The 15562-nt window shown below is 44.0% G+C and overlaps 1 protein-coding gene across 1 annotated transcript in view; it reads left to right on the top strand.

Annotated features, from left to right (window-relative positions):
• LOC144125695 (uncharacterized) overlaps positions 1–7642 on the top strand; it is a 122288-nt gene extending 114646 nt beyond the window's left edge. The window contains exon 6 of the mRNA XM_077659316.1: positions 7459–7642. Coding sequence (XP_077515442.1) covers positions 7459–7642 — 184 coding nt within the window. The remainder of the gene's footprint in view (positions 1–7458) is intronic.
• The last annotated feature ends 7920 nt before the right edge of the window (positions 7643–15562 follow it).

Below are 15562 nucleotides of genomic sequence, written 5' to 3'. Positions count from 1 at the left end.
GCAGAAAACTACGGGCCCATCCTCACTGATATAGAGCGTATTTTTCACCTCAGACCTCACGCAGTTTTTAAAAGCAGGCTTTTTGAGCTAGAAGAGCGCTTTTTTCGGCATGTCGTTGAACACTTTTTTCGTTTTCTTCATAATAATATTCAAGCCTTCCTTCGTACCACGTTTAGATCCATGAGTTTGCTGCGATTGATCTCATGAGATAGCGATACAAAAATTAGCGAATCGAATGCTGCCAATGCTTTGTCCCCTAATTCTTATAATTTGTTCATCCCACTGCAGCCTTCTGAAAACTTTTTCTTTAACATGCGGTGAATAACTGGGGAGAGATTATGCCCGCCTCCGCCTTTCTGACTGGTATCCTCTCATTCCGCCTACTGTGGTCGCTGTGATGTTCCCGCAGGTATTTTCTAACAGGCGTATACAGGCTTCCTCCACTCCCGCAACGCCTGCATGACTGCTAATGTTTCAACTAAATAAAAAGCTTTTCTCTCATGTATGAATGCTACATAATGGGCTTGTTATACACTCGCCTGACTGATGGCACGAATATTGTCGAGTGCGGTTTGCTAAAGCCAACCTGCTTTTTTTTCATGTTTAATGCATTGGTGAGATCGTGTCTCCGTGGCTGGCGCCCTTCCTAATCCCAATAAGGAAGGGCGTCAGGCACGGAGACACGATCTCGTCAATGCTATTCACCGCCTTTTTACAGGAGGTATTCCGAGACATGAACTGGGAACAGTTTGAGATAAGAGCTAATGAAAAATACCAAAATAATCTGCGATTCGCGGATGACATTGCCTTGCTGAGTCACTAAGTTGACGAACTGCAAATAATGGTCAATGAGATAAGACAGACAGAGCAGAACGGTGGGTATAAAAATTAACATGCAGAAAACTAAGGTGATGCTCAACAGTCTAGCAAAGAAACAGCAGTTCACAATTGCCAGCGAGGGCCTGGAAGTGGTAAAGGAATACGCCTACTTTGGGCAGGTAGTGACCGCTGATCCGGATCATGAGAGGGAAATGACTAGAAGGGTAAGAATGAGGTGGAGCGCATAAGGCAGGTTCTCTCAGATCATGAATGGTAGTTTACCAAATTCCCTCAGGAGAAAAGTGTACAACAGCTGTATCCCACCAGTACTCACCTACGGGGCAGAAACCTGGAGGCTAACGAAAAGAGTTCAGCTTAAATTAAGGACAACACAGCCAGCCATGGAAAGAAAAATGATAGGTGTAACGTTAAGAGACCGGAAGCGGGCAGAGTGGGTGAGGGTACAAACGCGGGGTTAATGACATCCCAGTCGAAATCAAGAGGAAGAATAGGGTTTGTGCAGGTCAAGCAATGCGAAGGGAAGATAACCGCTGGTCCTTAAGGGTAAAGGAGTGGATTCCAAGAGAAGGCAAGCGTAGCAAGAGGCGGCAGAAAGTTAGGTGGGAGGAAGTTTGCGGGGATACGGTGGGCGCAGCTGGTAAAGGACTGGTTTAATTGGAAAGACATGGGAGAGGATTTTTCCGTGCAGTGGGCGTAGTCAGGCTGTTGATGACGATGATGATTATGGTTGTGTTATTGATTGCTTTAGTAAATATATTCAAAGCAATGGATAGTATTTTAAATAGTGTTGATTTATAGGTATTTCAAGTTGCCTTTTTCAATATTGCCATTGACTTCATTCTTTCTTGATTCCAACAAATCTGAGGTCACGATACATTGTCTACACAAGCGTTGGACGCTTTCTCGGCGCTGCACCTTCACTGTCATTCAGCTGATATAGAGCTCCTTGAATCTCCCTGATGCTTTTCATCATCATTTGTAAAAAATGTTTTAGCTTTCTGCAGGCGTTTTCGAAAATACATGCGCTTTCGAAAGCACGCCGGCAAAGCAACCTTTCCAGTGCATGTAACTAGACAAAAAATCCAAATTTTTGTCGAGCCATAGCGCCAAGGGTAATCGTGTTTCAGAAATTCTAAAAACTGATATGGCTATTACTAATGACCGGATACAAATCGCTTATTGCAACTAAGCGCCTAACTCCACCAGGTAAAAGTTATTTATTAAAAATGACTTAATTAGCTTACTACTTAAGACGATTCACCGCTTTTCCGGTGTCCGCCAACACTGCTAATACTATGCTGCAAAAGCCATATTTTTACCCCAAAAAGCCTATTTTTCAAAGTGTTCCCTGAAACACCTGGTATACATGGTAGTTTGCTCCTGGTAAGTTACGAGAGCACTGTTCAGGAGTGCCTGAGACGTGACGACCTTTTCGATGGTTGAAGAAATATTTATCTCTGAGCAAACCCGTTTTCTGGTGGCATAGTAAGTAGAGGAATTTTAATTTTGCTATGTCTCGTCGTGCATGGCGTCGCCCTGGTCCAAGCTCCTTCAGTATGTCAGAAAGCGATGACATAGGCATGCAATCTGGCGAGATAAACATGGCAGCAAGTCACTGGATGCTCTTCACCCTGCCGACATCTTTGGAATAGCAGGGATCCCAGATTGACTGCCGTGTGCCCGACCACCGCGCGAACTAAGGTGCGATAAGTCTCAAGCCTAATATTGGAGTGGCGCGCGTTTTAGTTTTCTGCGCAGAAATTATAACTTGTTGTAAGCCTTCGTACAAAAGCTCTGAACGTGTGATTGCCAATTAATATTACTGCTGATTGTCAAGCCGATATATTTAACTGACGTAGATCTGGTAATGATGTGACCGTTAATGCAAAATTTGAAATTAAGGGGATCCGTTTTCGTTGTTATGGCCGTGGTAACGCTTTTAGTAAATTCAGTTTGTATTCTTTCACGCTCGCACTAGTCTTCAAGTTTACAAAGGTTTTCATTAGACAATTATTCACACCACACATAGTTAACAACCGAGTAAATAACAGAGTCATCAGCAAACAATTTAAGATTTTTGCAATCATCCACGGATTTAGCAGTATCATAAAAATAAATCAAAAACAGTAACGGGCCGAGCACGGAGCCATGTGTTACTCTAGACAAGACTTGTAATTTCTTTGGTTTATTTCCCTCATTTTCTACAAACTGCTCGCTGTTATGAAGATATGCGCTTATCAGGTTGAGAACTGAGTCTAGGAGCCCTATTTCCTCAGGTCTTTCTATCGGTAAGCTATGCGGAATGTGGTCGGATGTCTTGGGCAGATCCAAAAACATAGCGCCAATTTGAAGCTGTTTATCAATAGCGGAACAAATTCAGCAACCAGTTGCATTCTTGTGAAGACATTTTTACGAAACCCATGTTGGTAATTGAGAAAAAAAAAATGGCGATGTCCGAAATCTTGAGTTCATGACAAGGAAGGTTGTGACTATTATCAGGGTTTGCGAAGGCCCTTTGAAATGTGCTGTTGAATTAATCAGCGACTTCTTTATATTAGTACTCATTTTGCAGTTTATTTTAAGTAGGTTGATTGGACCTGTCTTTGTCAGAGGAAAATTGCCAAAACTTGTTAGGCGGCTCTGTGGGGATATTTGGCAGCGTGTGCTCATGAAACAGCTCTCTTGCGTGTCTCAACCAAACCGCTTTTGAGAGTGGCATTTGCCGTGCGCGCCTTTTGTTTTGGCGCATATCGCCGCTCCAGGTGATCGATTTATGTTGTAATCCGTGGCCTGGCACGGTTTAACTTTCCTACGAACTTGCTTATGCATCTCAGTACCAAGAACTTAAACCATTCCCAGAGGAGAGGCGCATCACCGTCATTATCAAATTCCTCCACACCTAAATGCAGGCCATCAATAGTTGGTTACATCTTAAGTCTGCAGTAAAGCGCCGCCCACCTTCAGGGACTCCGCACAGAATTCCGCCACGACAAGAAAGTAGTCCGTTTTTTAAACTTTTTGTTACATAAACAAGAAGCTAACCACCAGACAAAAGTATAAGCTCAAGAATTAATGTTGATGCCTCTGTCTTGTTTAACGCAGTCAAAGATTAACAATCTGATTCTGTTTGCTGTTTTGGTCAGCGGAGTAACACAGGACCCCGCGGACCATAGCCCAGTGTCACCAGCTGCTGTTTTTTTTTAATTGTATTCTACCGTAGAATTGATTCGTCGTCAGCTGAAGAAGAGTCAAGAAAATTTCGGATCACTGGGGTAGCTATTTCAGGTTTAGGTTTATAGGGTTTAACGTCCCAAAGCAACTCAGGCAGCTATTTCAGTTTTTATGCCTATACAGATGTCAATCAAACTGTGGTCTGAAATGACATTCGTTGTTTCTATTCCACATTCCTCAGTAAATTTTACGAAAGTAAGGTCAAGGATAGATTCTGATGTCTTAGTGACACATTTTCTTAGAGAGATCACCTGAGTTACACAAAAAAAAGGCAGATCTAAAAGCAGCCGCGCTCTACCGGCGTTCTCAGGTACTGATATTTTGAATTTGTTGCAGTTTATCTAAGGCAAGTTAAACTCTCCTGTCGCGAGTCATTTTCGCTTCGGCTCAATTATTTGTGGAATTCGATTAGCAAAGGGTTGTAGATAGAATGGTGGGCTCTTTGGGTGCCTGTAAACGACGCCAGCGACGCCAGAAAAATTTCAGTACCTAATTTTACACCAAACGCTTTGGCGTTCATGGAACATCGCCAGGCCGAACATATGCGGCCTGACTTTTAGAGCGAAAGCTCTGTTTCACTACAAAAGCTGCAAAAGTCGATTCACCGTAGAAGTATCGACCTTGACTACGAATAAATAAATAAATAAATAAAATAAATTTTGCCACGACTAGGATTCGAACCTGCGGCGGCGCGAACAGATCAGCTTCGCTGGCCAGTGAACTAGAAAACTATGCAATCGCCGCATTTTTTTCTTTTATTGCATGAAAATAGTGTCGAAAAGAAAAACCTAAGCATGCTTACGCCACAAAACACCAAGTCACCATATTGCTTCACAACCCTACCTTCCAAATCATCAAAAGTCTGGGAGGCATGCACACATGCATCCAGATAGGGGAGCCAGATAGGCGGCTCTTGCGGGGCAGCATATACTCCCCGCACCAAAGCGCATTGTTCACGAGACAAAGATTTCGACAGCCGTGGTGATTCGGCGTGGCGGTCCATCATGTGGCTCTTCCAGAGACTAAATAGTCCCAGCAACATAAATAGATCATATGGCACAGCACTGTTTTTCTCCACAGGCAAAATACAGATACTGTAGGGTGTGATGTCAGTGTCCTCCATAATTTTTCGTTCTAACATGTACCAGAAGAACATAGCATCAATGCACAGAATGTGGTCAATTGTCTCTGGTGCATTGCAGAGGCGAAAATTCATCATCCATGGCGCAAGCATCTCCCTTAGCGTGAATCCGTGCCGTCACAAACAGCGTAGATGCGTGCAGTTTAAAGAAGAATGCTTTTGCGGCAGAAGAAATGCACATTCGCCTAATATGTTTTAAAACACTGGTGTCAAGGAACTCCAGAAAACCTTGCCGATACAGAGGTACAGTTAACAAATACTCTGTAAGTGCCTGAGTCATCTGCCTTCTGGAGAGACTATACAGGTAGCCTAAAGAAAAGCGCACAGTGAGGACATTGAAGGTCTCAGCAACTGCCTTAAGGAATCCCCATAAAGGCCCCTCACGAGTGTGTCCTGTCGGTGCGAATAAGAAAGGCAAATGAGCACTGAAACGCCTAATAAGGACAGCTACTAGAACGGGTAGTTTGACGATTTGAAGAAGAAAAAAACGCCAAACAAGCTGATGCACGAATACGTGAACAAGGCCGATTCCACCGGACTCTAGAGGAAGAAATAGGTTAACGCGAAGCATGGTTTCCCATTGGGAACGCCATAATAATGCAGCAAATTTTTTTTGCATCACCTGCACTTTCTCTCTCGCACAGTGGATAACCTGCAGCAAGCAGGCAAATTTTGCAAATAAAAAAATGTGGCAGACTTGAGCCCGAGCAAACTCTGACACGTCCCTACCCATACAAGCCTGGGTTTGTGGCCTCATGAAGATTATCTGTGTATCCCAGTAGGCTCCACTGTTGCGAATTTGGTGAAGAGCAACCCCTAGGTACTGAGGGGTCCCGCAGTCCCAGCTTATGCCACCGAAAAGACTTGGCGTTGTACCCCAATGACCCTACTAAATCCCCTTGGACTTATCTAAGTTAAGAGCCGCACCTCATACCTCACAAAACATGTTCAGTGAAATGTAATGCCTCCAGCACACTCTTTTTGTCAGAACAAATGAGGGCAACATCATCTGCATAGGCTAGAGTCTTAATTTTACATTACAACAGGATGAAACCACGGACAGGTCGCTGCTAATGATACTGAGGCAAAAAATGTTCACGATATCCGGTAAACAACAAAGGCGATAATGGACAGCCTTGGCGAACACATAATTTCAATTGAATAGGTTTTGTTAGCTCTTGGTTAACAATTAGCTTTGTATAGGACTCTTTATAACAGAGAATTATGCTCCTAACCAACACATCTCAAATATGTGCATACTCTAAGACCGAAAACAATAAATTGTGACGAACTTTATCAAATGGCTGAGCAAGCTAAATCTGAATTACAGCTACTTGTCTGGTCTCATCTGATACTGTCTCCAATACTGAACATGCAATATGAATATGGGTTTAGATGCTGCGGCCTCTGATGCCGCATACCTGATGCGTGCCGATTAAGTCAGCGACAACTGCCTGCAGATGATTGCAAAGAAACTTTGCGAATAGTTTGTAATCTACACCGCAGAGGGAAATTGGACGATATCCTTTAACTGTTTTCAACCGATTTGTAGCCGTGCTTTTTGGAATTAATATAGTGCGGCCAGAATAGAAACTGGGGCGGGGGGCAAAAAGACAATATCGTAAGAAGCCTGGAAAACCTCCATCAAAACAGGCCTCACAAATGGAAAATGTTTTGTAGAACTCGCTACTAATACCATCTGGTCCAGGAGATTTCTGAGCCGTCAGGTCAGAAATGGCAGATTTGAATTCGTCTAATGATATAGGCCCCTCCACAACAGCACGCTGCTCATTGTCAAGTCGAGGAAATGCTTCGAATAAGCGACTGTAATCTGATCTCACATTTGGGCCCGCACAACCCCCCAACAGCTTCCGATAATGGTCAAAGAAAGCATCTATAATACGAGAACGATCGATGTATGGACAACCACCATATTAAATTTCCAATATTTCTTTAGCAAGAGCAGTCTGCCTTTCATCACTCAGGACCCGACGAGAGGGTTGCTCATCCAGAAACCTACGGGATGTCGACCTTACAAAGTCCACCTTGAATCTATCAGTTTAAAACTGCTGAAGGTCTGCTTTTGCGGTAGTGATATCTTCTACGTAGGCACCTGGGCTAATCCTCTCTAACTCATGTAGCTCAACCAAACTACGGCCGAGCTCTCTAAGGTGATGTCTCTTCAAAAACGCGATTCTTGTTGAGGCTTCAATAGCAAAGTTTTTTTTTGTTTCTTGCTTAAACAGGTCCAATTTTTGCAAAACTGAGTATCACCGCGTGACCATGGGTCTTCAAGCAAGTAGATACAGCACTTTTGAAGATTTCATCTGGGAGCAGACAGCTATTCAACTTCCACAGCTCCCATCGAGGATGGAGTATGCGCTGACTGTACCTCGCTTATCCGAAGAGACGCCATGCAGTGATCATTGACGACAATGGGCCGCACCAAGTATCCAAGAACGCTGGCTAACATATCTGCTGAAACGTAAGTCCTGTCAAGACGAGCACTAGAGAAGCACTGAAAGTGAATGAAATGAATATTATGTCCCTTAGTTTGTCCAACATCCACGAGGCTTTATTCGTATGTCAAATCAGTAATTAAAGGAGCACTAGTGCCATAACGCTTAATGAACATGAACACGGTCTTCATCGCTACAAACGCATTTGAAACCAATAGTGTAATTTTACGATCCGTGCGCAAATTGTCGACTAGTGACAGGAAAAATAGCCTTCTATCACGCTGCTTTACAGGGGCTTAAACAGAAATAAGTCTTCACTGTACACCCGAAATTGCGAGGTCACAGCATATAAGTCGCCCGTCACCATCTGTGCGATACGACGCGGCAGTAATCCCCAGGCCAGTAAAAGCATGCACCCTCCTGATAAGCCTCTCGAGTGACTAACGATAACATTGAATGCTGACAAAAAAGGCTCAAGAGAAGCTTCAGTCGCCTCATCAGAGGACAGTTTGTTTCCTTTATGACTGCCACACTCACACCCAGAGATAGGCAACCTCACGATGGCAAACCCTCAAAAGGGTGTGCTCAGCCTTACCTCATGAGGATTTCAGTCGTTGAGGTGAGGGTGAGGGAGGATGGGCGCATAAAATTCGTAGGGATGAGGGTGAGGGTGAGGAGATATGATGAAGTGAAGGCGAGGGAGGAAAGATATGATGAGGGGAGGGTGAGGAAGGGCAAGATGCACTGTCCGTAGGCGAGAGTGATGGCCCGAACCGTACTCCGGGCTAACATTTTTTTGGCTGTGCAGACCATTACGAATTCCCATTTTAAAGCGCCAGTTCATAGGGTGTAGGTTCTTAGGGTGAAGTCTAGAGGCACACGAGGCGAAAACGAAAGGCGGGGAGCCGCACGCCTTCTCTGTCGCCACGATGCACTACACCGCTGTCAATGATATGCCGAAAAAAGCACTCTTCTAACTCAAGAAGCCTATTTTTAAAAATTGTTGCAAAGTCATAGGTGAATAACCCTGCATAGTGCCCTAATAAGGGGGCACTGGCTGGGCCGTGCGGGTGGCCGCCGGTCCTGCGGGAGCCGCAGCGCCTCAGTCAACGTTTTCATTATCAGCCCAGAGTCAGCTAGATCATCAGAGTGCAGAGCAAAACATACAGAAATTACACCTAGTAGGGCTGATGAATTCCCAAGCTCTAAGCCTTGTTTCCCGGTACGAAGACCGCTTTCAGCTCAGTGAGGTTTTAAAGAAATGACTGCAGCGCAGAAAATGCTTTGAGGAAATTCCACTGTCAAATTAAACCTGTTGGTGCGTTGATGTGGAATGTTTTCATTCACATTGTAAGGAGTTCAGTGCATTCGTGTCTTCTTTCCATTTTCTACTTTCACTGGAATTGCAGTATACGAAAGCGATGCCACAGTGTGATGGGCAAAGCCAACCACTGTTCGAAAAATTCTAAAATTCAAAATTACATTGCGTTTATTTCCGTTTAAAACAACGGAAGTCTTACCATGAAAATAAAGCAGCAGCTTAACCACCTTGGTCGGAATCATCGCTGGCTCTGCCTTGCATTGTACGATGTGCTAAAAAAGAACAGGTTGTACTGCCCTCCAAAGAAAAGGAACATCACTTGGTTTATTCGGTCCCTCGTCAGACCTGTGGCCACGTATTCGCGCGCCTGATTTTATGAACCAAATTTCTTGCAGGCATAATAGGTAATTGACAATGAGTGTTTGGATAATGCGTAGACGTGGAAGCAAAAGAATCACGGCCGGTTTAGCTTGAGGGTAACCACGAATTATCGTGCCCTAGCACTATTGTTCCTGGTTTTGTTTGGTTTATTTCGAATTTCTGTTCTTTTACTTGACATGAACAGCTTACTTTGGCTGATATATCATATGATGTAAGTTTGCGTGGTATTCCATCCTTTTACTTGTACTGCGGTAGAATTGGTCATTCTTTGCATTCGCAGATTTTTGGGAGCCCTGATTCCGCTCCTGGCGCAGAGGTGCAACGGTTAAGCTGCGCGCCACTGCCCTGCGATGGCAGGTGCTGCCATCGGTGGGGCTTTTGAGACCCATGTTGTTCCTGAGGAAACTCTCGCGATTAATCATATAATTTAACTGCCACCGTAGGCAGTTTGCTCACAAAACGGTGAGCAGCTTGTGATGTGGTCACAACTTCACGTGAGCAAGGTGATCCACGTGCTAGAAGCAGGCTTCGGACAGACAGGCAACCGCTTTTCGGCGGAGTGGAAGCGCTATAGGGCTCTACAATGGCAACCATAGGAATCGTTCACTGCAGACTCGGGGAGTTAGTGATTAGCATTTTCAGCTCAAATGCTGCATTTTAGCAACCGGTTTGATTTTGAACTGGTTTGAATAATGTTCCATTTTAAGCGACAGCATAAAAGCCTCACTGCAGCGGGTAGCCGGCATCGCACCGCGGGAAGACACTAAATAAATAAAAAACTTCATAGCTGCAAGAGCGGGATCCGAATCCCGCGGCGGCGCTGACGAAATAAGTTCCGCTGGCCGCAGCTTCAGACCACTACACCATCGCCACAGCTTTTTTTAAGCATGGTATTTATTACATTGAAAGTATGTTCTATTTACATTAAATAAATTCTTTACAAAGCATTTAGGAAATGTTGCGAAACACATCGCAGAACGACAGAGCAACAGAGATCTAGACGCGAGGTAAGGCTGAGCACATTAACAAGAGGGCGTTCCACTCCAGTTTAAAGTCGGTTGGTTCATACATTTCCCTCAGATGAAAAGTCAATTGGGAGAAATCTTAACATCCTGCCTATATGATTTTCCAAGCTCTCGAGCTGTGCTTGCAATGTCATCGTTTTTGTCGCTTTTGTCGCTTTGTTGTTTTTGTCGCTTGTCATCGTTTTTGTTGCTCTAATCGTCGTTCATAGAAATTCCTGATTCTATCAGCTCTGAGCAGTTTCGCTGGACATAATTTTTTCCCTATAATCCATAAAGTTTATTACCACTCGTTTGGGCCTCTCCTGTTTTTTTCTTCCCTTAATCTGTGTACTCTTTCAGTTAGCTCTAATTTTTCGATGAGGACATCTTTTATGCGGCTGGGGTTTTCATTTTATGATGTTTTGAAACCAAAGACTGCAACGTTTCTGAGGCGGCTTCTGCCCACGAGATCAGTGAGCTTCTTTTGCTGAAAGTTCACAAGGTGTCTTGACGAAGGAACTACTGCTTTCATCAGAGTGGATATTCGGGCGAGTTGGTTTGTCATGCGTAACATATAGCGCTAAGAAATCACGACGAACAACGAGAGAGACACCACGAGCACTAACTTTCAACTGAAGTTTATTCATTGCATGTGAAGTTCTTATACGGGCTGAATATCGCAGAAATAGTACCAGGCTATCATGCCGTGAGTCACCAGATAACGCGCACTTACTTTTTATTTACATCATCAAGGAAATCAATTTCTTTCTTAGAGAGCGAGATAGATGCTTCACTAACACATTTATCTTTCAGTTTTCGTATCTCTCTGGCATCTACAATCTCACGTGTAAGTTGCTGTTGATTTTTTCTTATGATTCGGCATGCTTTGAAAAATTGATGGCACCCCAACCCCACCGGCTTGCAATCCAAACAGTGTTCGGCAAGCCGTTCTACAAGTTCTATTATGTTCTCGGAGTCTTTCATTAACACACCTACTGGTCTGACCAATGTAATGTTTTCCACATGACAAGAGCAGGGAATATACAAAAACTTCTGCACATTCTACACGTTTCTTTTGGTGCTTTATTGTGCACGTTCCTTTTTTAACAGCAAAGGGATCGGTCATCCTACAATGTTTTGCCAGTTTATCGGGTGCTGAAAACACTACTTTGACTTTTGCACGCTACCCGATTTTTTTTTTTTTTTCGATTATGCGAAACCTTGCGGATATACGGAAGCGCCGCTACTCGTTTATATTCATCGGTCAGGCTTTGACCTGGCGACTGTTTTTTTTTCGATCAAACTTTCGGCTACTGCTACCAGGAGTGCACTCGGATAACCTGCTTCTTGCAGCCGTTCAACCTGCTGGCAGAAACTATTGCTCATCATGTGCTGGCATGACTTGTCCAGCGCTTTCTTAAAGGTGGTTTTGATTATGCTTCACGTGAATAGTTTTGAATGAGCTGAAGTGTACGGAAGCAATGGTCTGTTAGTCCTAGGTGCATAGCGTGCATAACTTCACATGCAATGAATGAATTTCAGTTGAAAGTTAGCGCTCGTGGTGTCTCTTTCACTGTTCGTCCTGGTTTCTTAGCGCTATATGTTCTGTTCAGCTTACAGTTGCACTATTTCTTCGGTGCGTTGCTATAAAACGTTTCATATCTCATTCAAATCAAGGAACTTGGCGTTCATTGTTTTCTAAAACCCCGAGTTTGAAGCGCAAATTCTATCAGCTGAACCCAGCAATTCTGACTTCATGATTTTCAATAGCGTTTTAATCTCATCATCACACGGGCCTGCGTTACGTTTAATGTCATGCGCCAGCAAAAGGAGCATGACAGTGTACATTTCGGCGATCATATCAGGACACTTATCCGGGCACGTCAAGACAGTTATATACCTATTGTCACTACGCAAAAGGCACAATACGTTTTCGCACGAACTTGCACAACAACGAAAGGATTCATTTATGTGTCTGTGGGGGTCCCATCGGGCTTTCTGAAGTTGTCCAGTTTGCGGGTGGTTTTATAACCCGAGTAGCTTCAGCGCTCTCTGTTATCTTGCTGATAGGCTGCGTCAGTGGACCTGGCCTAGCATACGCTGCCGTTTGTTCTTGCACAGGAGCAAGTGCGACGAAACTGCACGTGACAGTATCCGATGGTGCGCAGGCACCCAATGTCGACAGCGTGACGCGTACAACAACAAAGAGATTTATTGGGACGACCGTGGCGGTCCCACCGCGCCCTTTTCTCTTTGATGAAATTTGAAAAAGTTTCGGTCAAGTTTGATCAAGAGGAGGAAATGGGAGTGGACAGGATACGTAACGCAGACAGAAGATAAGCGATGGTCCCTTGGGATAACTGAGTGGATACCAAGAGACAGGCAACGCAGCAAGGGTCACATATTAGGAATCTTGCGTGTACAGAGCGGCAGCAGCTGGCACAGGAAAGGGTTAATTGAGGCATTCAGTGAGAGAGGTCTTTGTCCCGCAGGGGACGCTGTTGGGCTGACGACGATGATGATCCCCCTACTCCCGAACTGATATCCCCAATTTAAAATACATTTTCACTGTTAATTGGATGACGTCACGTCCTAAGAAGGGCAAGGAAAAGTGTTTCGGTGAAGCATTTGTTTTGCAGCTCCTTTTTTTTCAAACAACAATTCAACTGTTGAAGCGCTTCCTTTCAACTGTAGTGACGCGTTTTATTATTCTCTGAGACTGGTGGCGTCACTATAATAATATGGTATTTTTCATAATCTCTACAGAATGTGACAGACAGCCATGTGCTGCGCATGAGAACATGGTGGCTATCCTTGCGGGCCTTGTCTTTTAAGCTCGATGTGCAGTTACGATTGCGGATTCCTTTCTTATGTACATGTACCTATACGTGTTGTCTGTTTGACATGGAGGTCCCGCGATATAAAGTGTTCTCTGACTTTCGAGCTTGATGGCGCATAAAAATTTTGTTTTGTCGTGAATTGTACTGTTCCCAGTAGACTAGACTTATATTTACTGATCTGGAGTTTATTTATCCTCAGCTTTTATTTCGGAACGTAGTTGAGAATGAAATGCTTATGTATTGCATTTTATACGTGCACATTTGATTTTATTTTTGTGCAAAGCCTCCCTGCCCCATCCTTAATATTTTGTGTTGCCTGGAGGCACAGTGGGTATCACATAATCGAAGAAAAATTAGAGATCATTCCGGCTACCCACATTGCAAGAATACGAAAGAGTTGACGCCTCCTCGACACTCGTAGCCTTTCAAATTTGGCGTCATGGTTGCGTTTCTCAATTCCGTAATTACTCACCTTAATTCATCAGTTTTACTCTGATTATACCCTCTTTTCATCTCAATCACCCTTTATTTCCAAATCTGGCACCATGGTTCGTTTTCAAATTTGCCGCCACGGTTCGTTCCCGCCCACTTACTATAGTAGTAGCAGTGGTTTATTAAAAAAAGTGCAGAAAAAGAATGTTATTGGCCGCGGCAATTGCTATCTAATGTCTTACGCACCCGAGCTGCAGCTGGCGGAATGGAAAGGGAAAGGGAGAGGATAGCCAGGAGAAATGTAGAGAGGAGCGACAGCAAGAAAGGACAGGGGAGAGCTTTGCTTTGTGCACTGCTCAAACGTACATTGACTTTTGCTTATAATTAATCACCTAATTGCTGCGCGTAAAACAAACTTTTTATCGATTAATTTTCATTTATCACACGCGTTTCAATTCATTGGAAATTTTTATCTCCCTTTTTTGCACAATTTCCTCCTATCTTACCGTCCATTCCCATTTTACCGTCCACGCACTACAACGACGTCCGCGCTATTTCGATGTTTTACATTTTTGGCTCTAATTAATTAAGTGATCATCCTATTGACCTGATTTTTTGAGGCATCATCCTCACGTCTTCCTCCTACGATTAGGTTGGAGTGAGTGGGTGGGTGGTGGGCAGGGCATTCTGGGATGTGGCGGTGGTTTGGTTGGTGACGGGTGGAGGAAAAATGTGGGTGGGTAGTGGGCGGAGAGCCTTCTGGGGGGGGGGGGGGTGGAGGCAGCATCACAGAACACCAGACTGACGTATTATGCGAAGATGGGGATAATAAGGTTGACGCATTAAAACATTACCTGAAGTTGCAAGGCCCTTAGCCTGCCTTCCTAACAAGCTGTGCAGTATGAAAATCTGTAGGAGATAGTCGTGTAATTTAGAAACACTAATAAAGACCGTTAGTGTGGGAAGATCATTAGCACGCTGTCAGTACATCAGCGTGTTTGTGATCCTTCCAAGACGCCACCTTCAGCGCTCACCATTACGGAAATTCCATATCTGGTCCAGATATGCTTTATATGCGGCCAGATATAAATATATAAGGCAGCAAATAAAGCCATATCTGGGCAGATCCAGGTCAAAATCAGGCCATATATGGCCATATATGTGCGAAATGTTGCCCTTATATGGCTCAGATCTGACTATATCAGACAACATATAATCCATATCTGAACGGGTAACGGGACCTTATATGGCCCGATCAGGGCATATGTGGCATCGTCACGGCCTTATATGGCCAGATCAGGGGTATATGTGGCATCGTCACGGCCTTATATGGCCAGATCAGGGCCATATCTGGCGTTGTCACGACCTTATACAGCCAGATTAGGGCTATATCTGGGCATCATCGTGACATAAAGCCAGATCAGTGCCATATCTGCGCACCATAGGGACCTTATGCAGCAATACATTTAGCCTTAATTCATCTACGGTATACGCAACATATGCAATATTGGCATCATGTGGCCCAGCTTCAATTTTTTTACACATTCAGCATGGCCTAGCTACATGCTTAGTTTTGACATATATATTTGTGTCGAATTTAGGGAAGCTAGGACTCTCAATATTTCAAAATAATTCTTGTAAGCATGTATGTATGCTGACATAATTATACTTTGGGTTTCACATGCACATCAATATACCAGGTGTTCCATGTTTATCTGTCCAGGCTATAAAAAATTCCCCTGCTCAAAATACTGGACAGTTTGGACCCAAACGCTAACTGCGGGCAAATTGACTTGGTCTACGTTTCCTGATATTAATTTAACATCTGCATTTTCCAGAATCGGCTGAAAGCTGCAGTCGGCGGTGGCACAACTTTTCGTCAAAAGTTTTAAACAATAGAAGCAGCCAATTTT

The sequence above is a fragment of the Amblyomma americanum genome, chromosome 1 (assembly GCF_052857255.1).
Source record: "Amblyomma americanum isolate KBUSLIRL-KWMA chromosome 1, ASM5285725v1, whole genome shotgun sequence".
Lineage (NCBI taxonomy): Eukaryota > Metazoa > Arthropoda > Arachnida > Ixodida > Ixodidae > Amblyomma > Amblyomma americanum.
The sequence above is the reverse complement of the archived record's forward strand: the minus strand, read 5'-3'. Positions and strand labels throughout refer to the sequence as shown.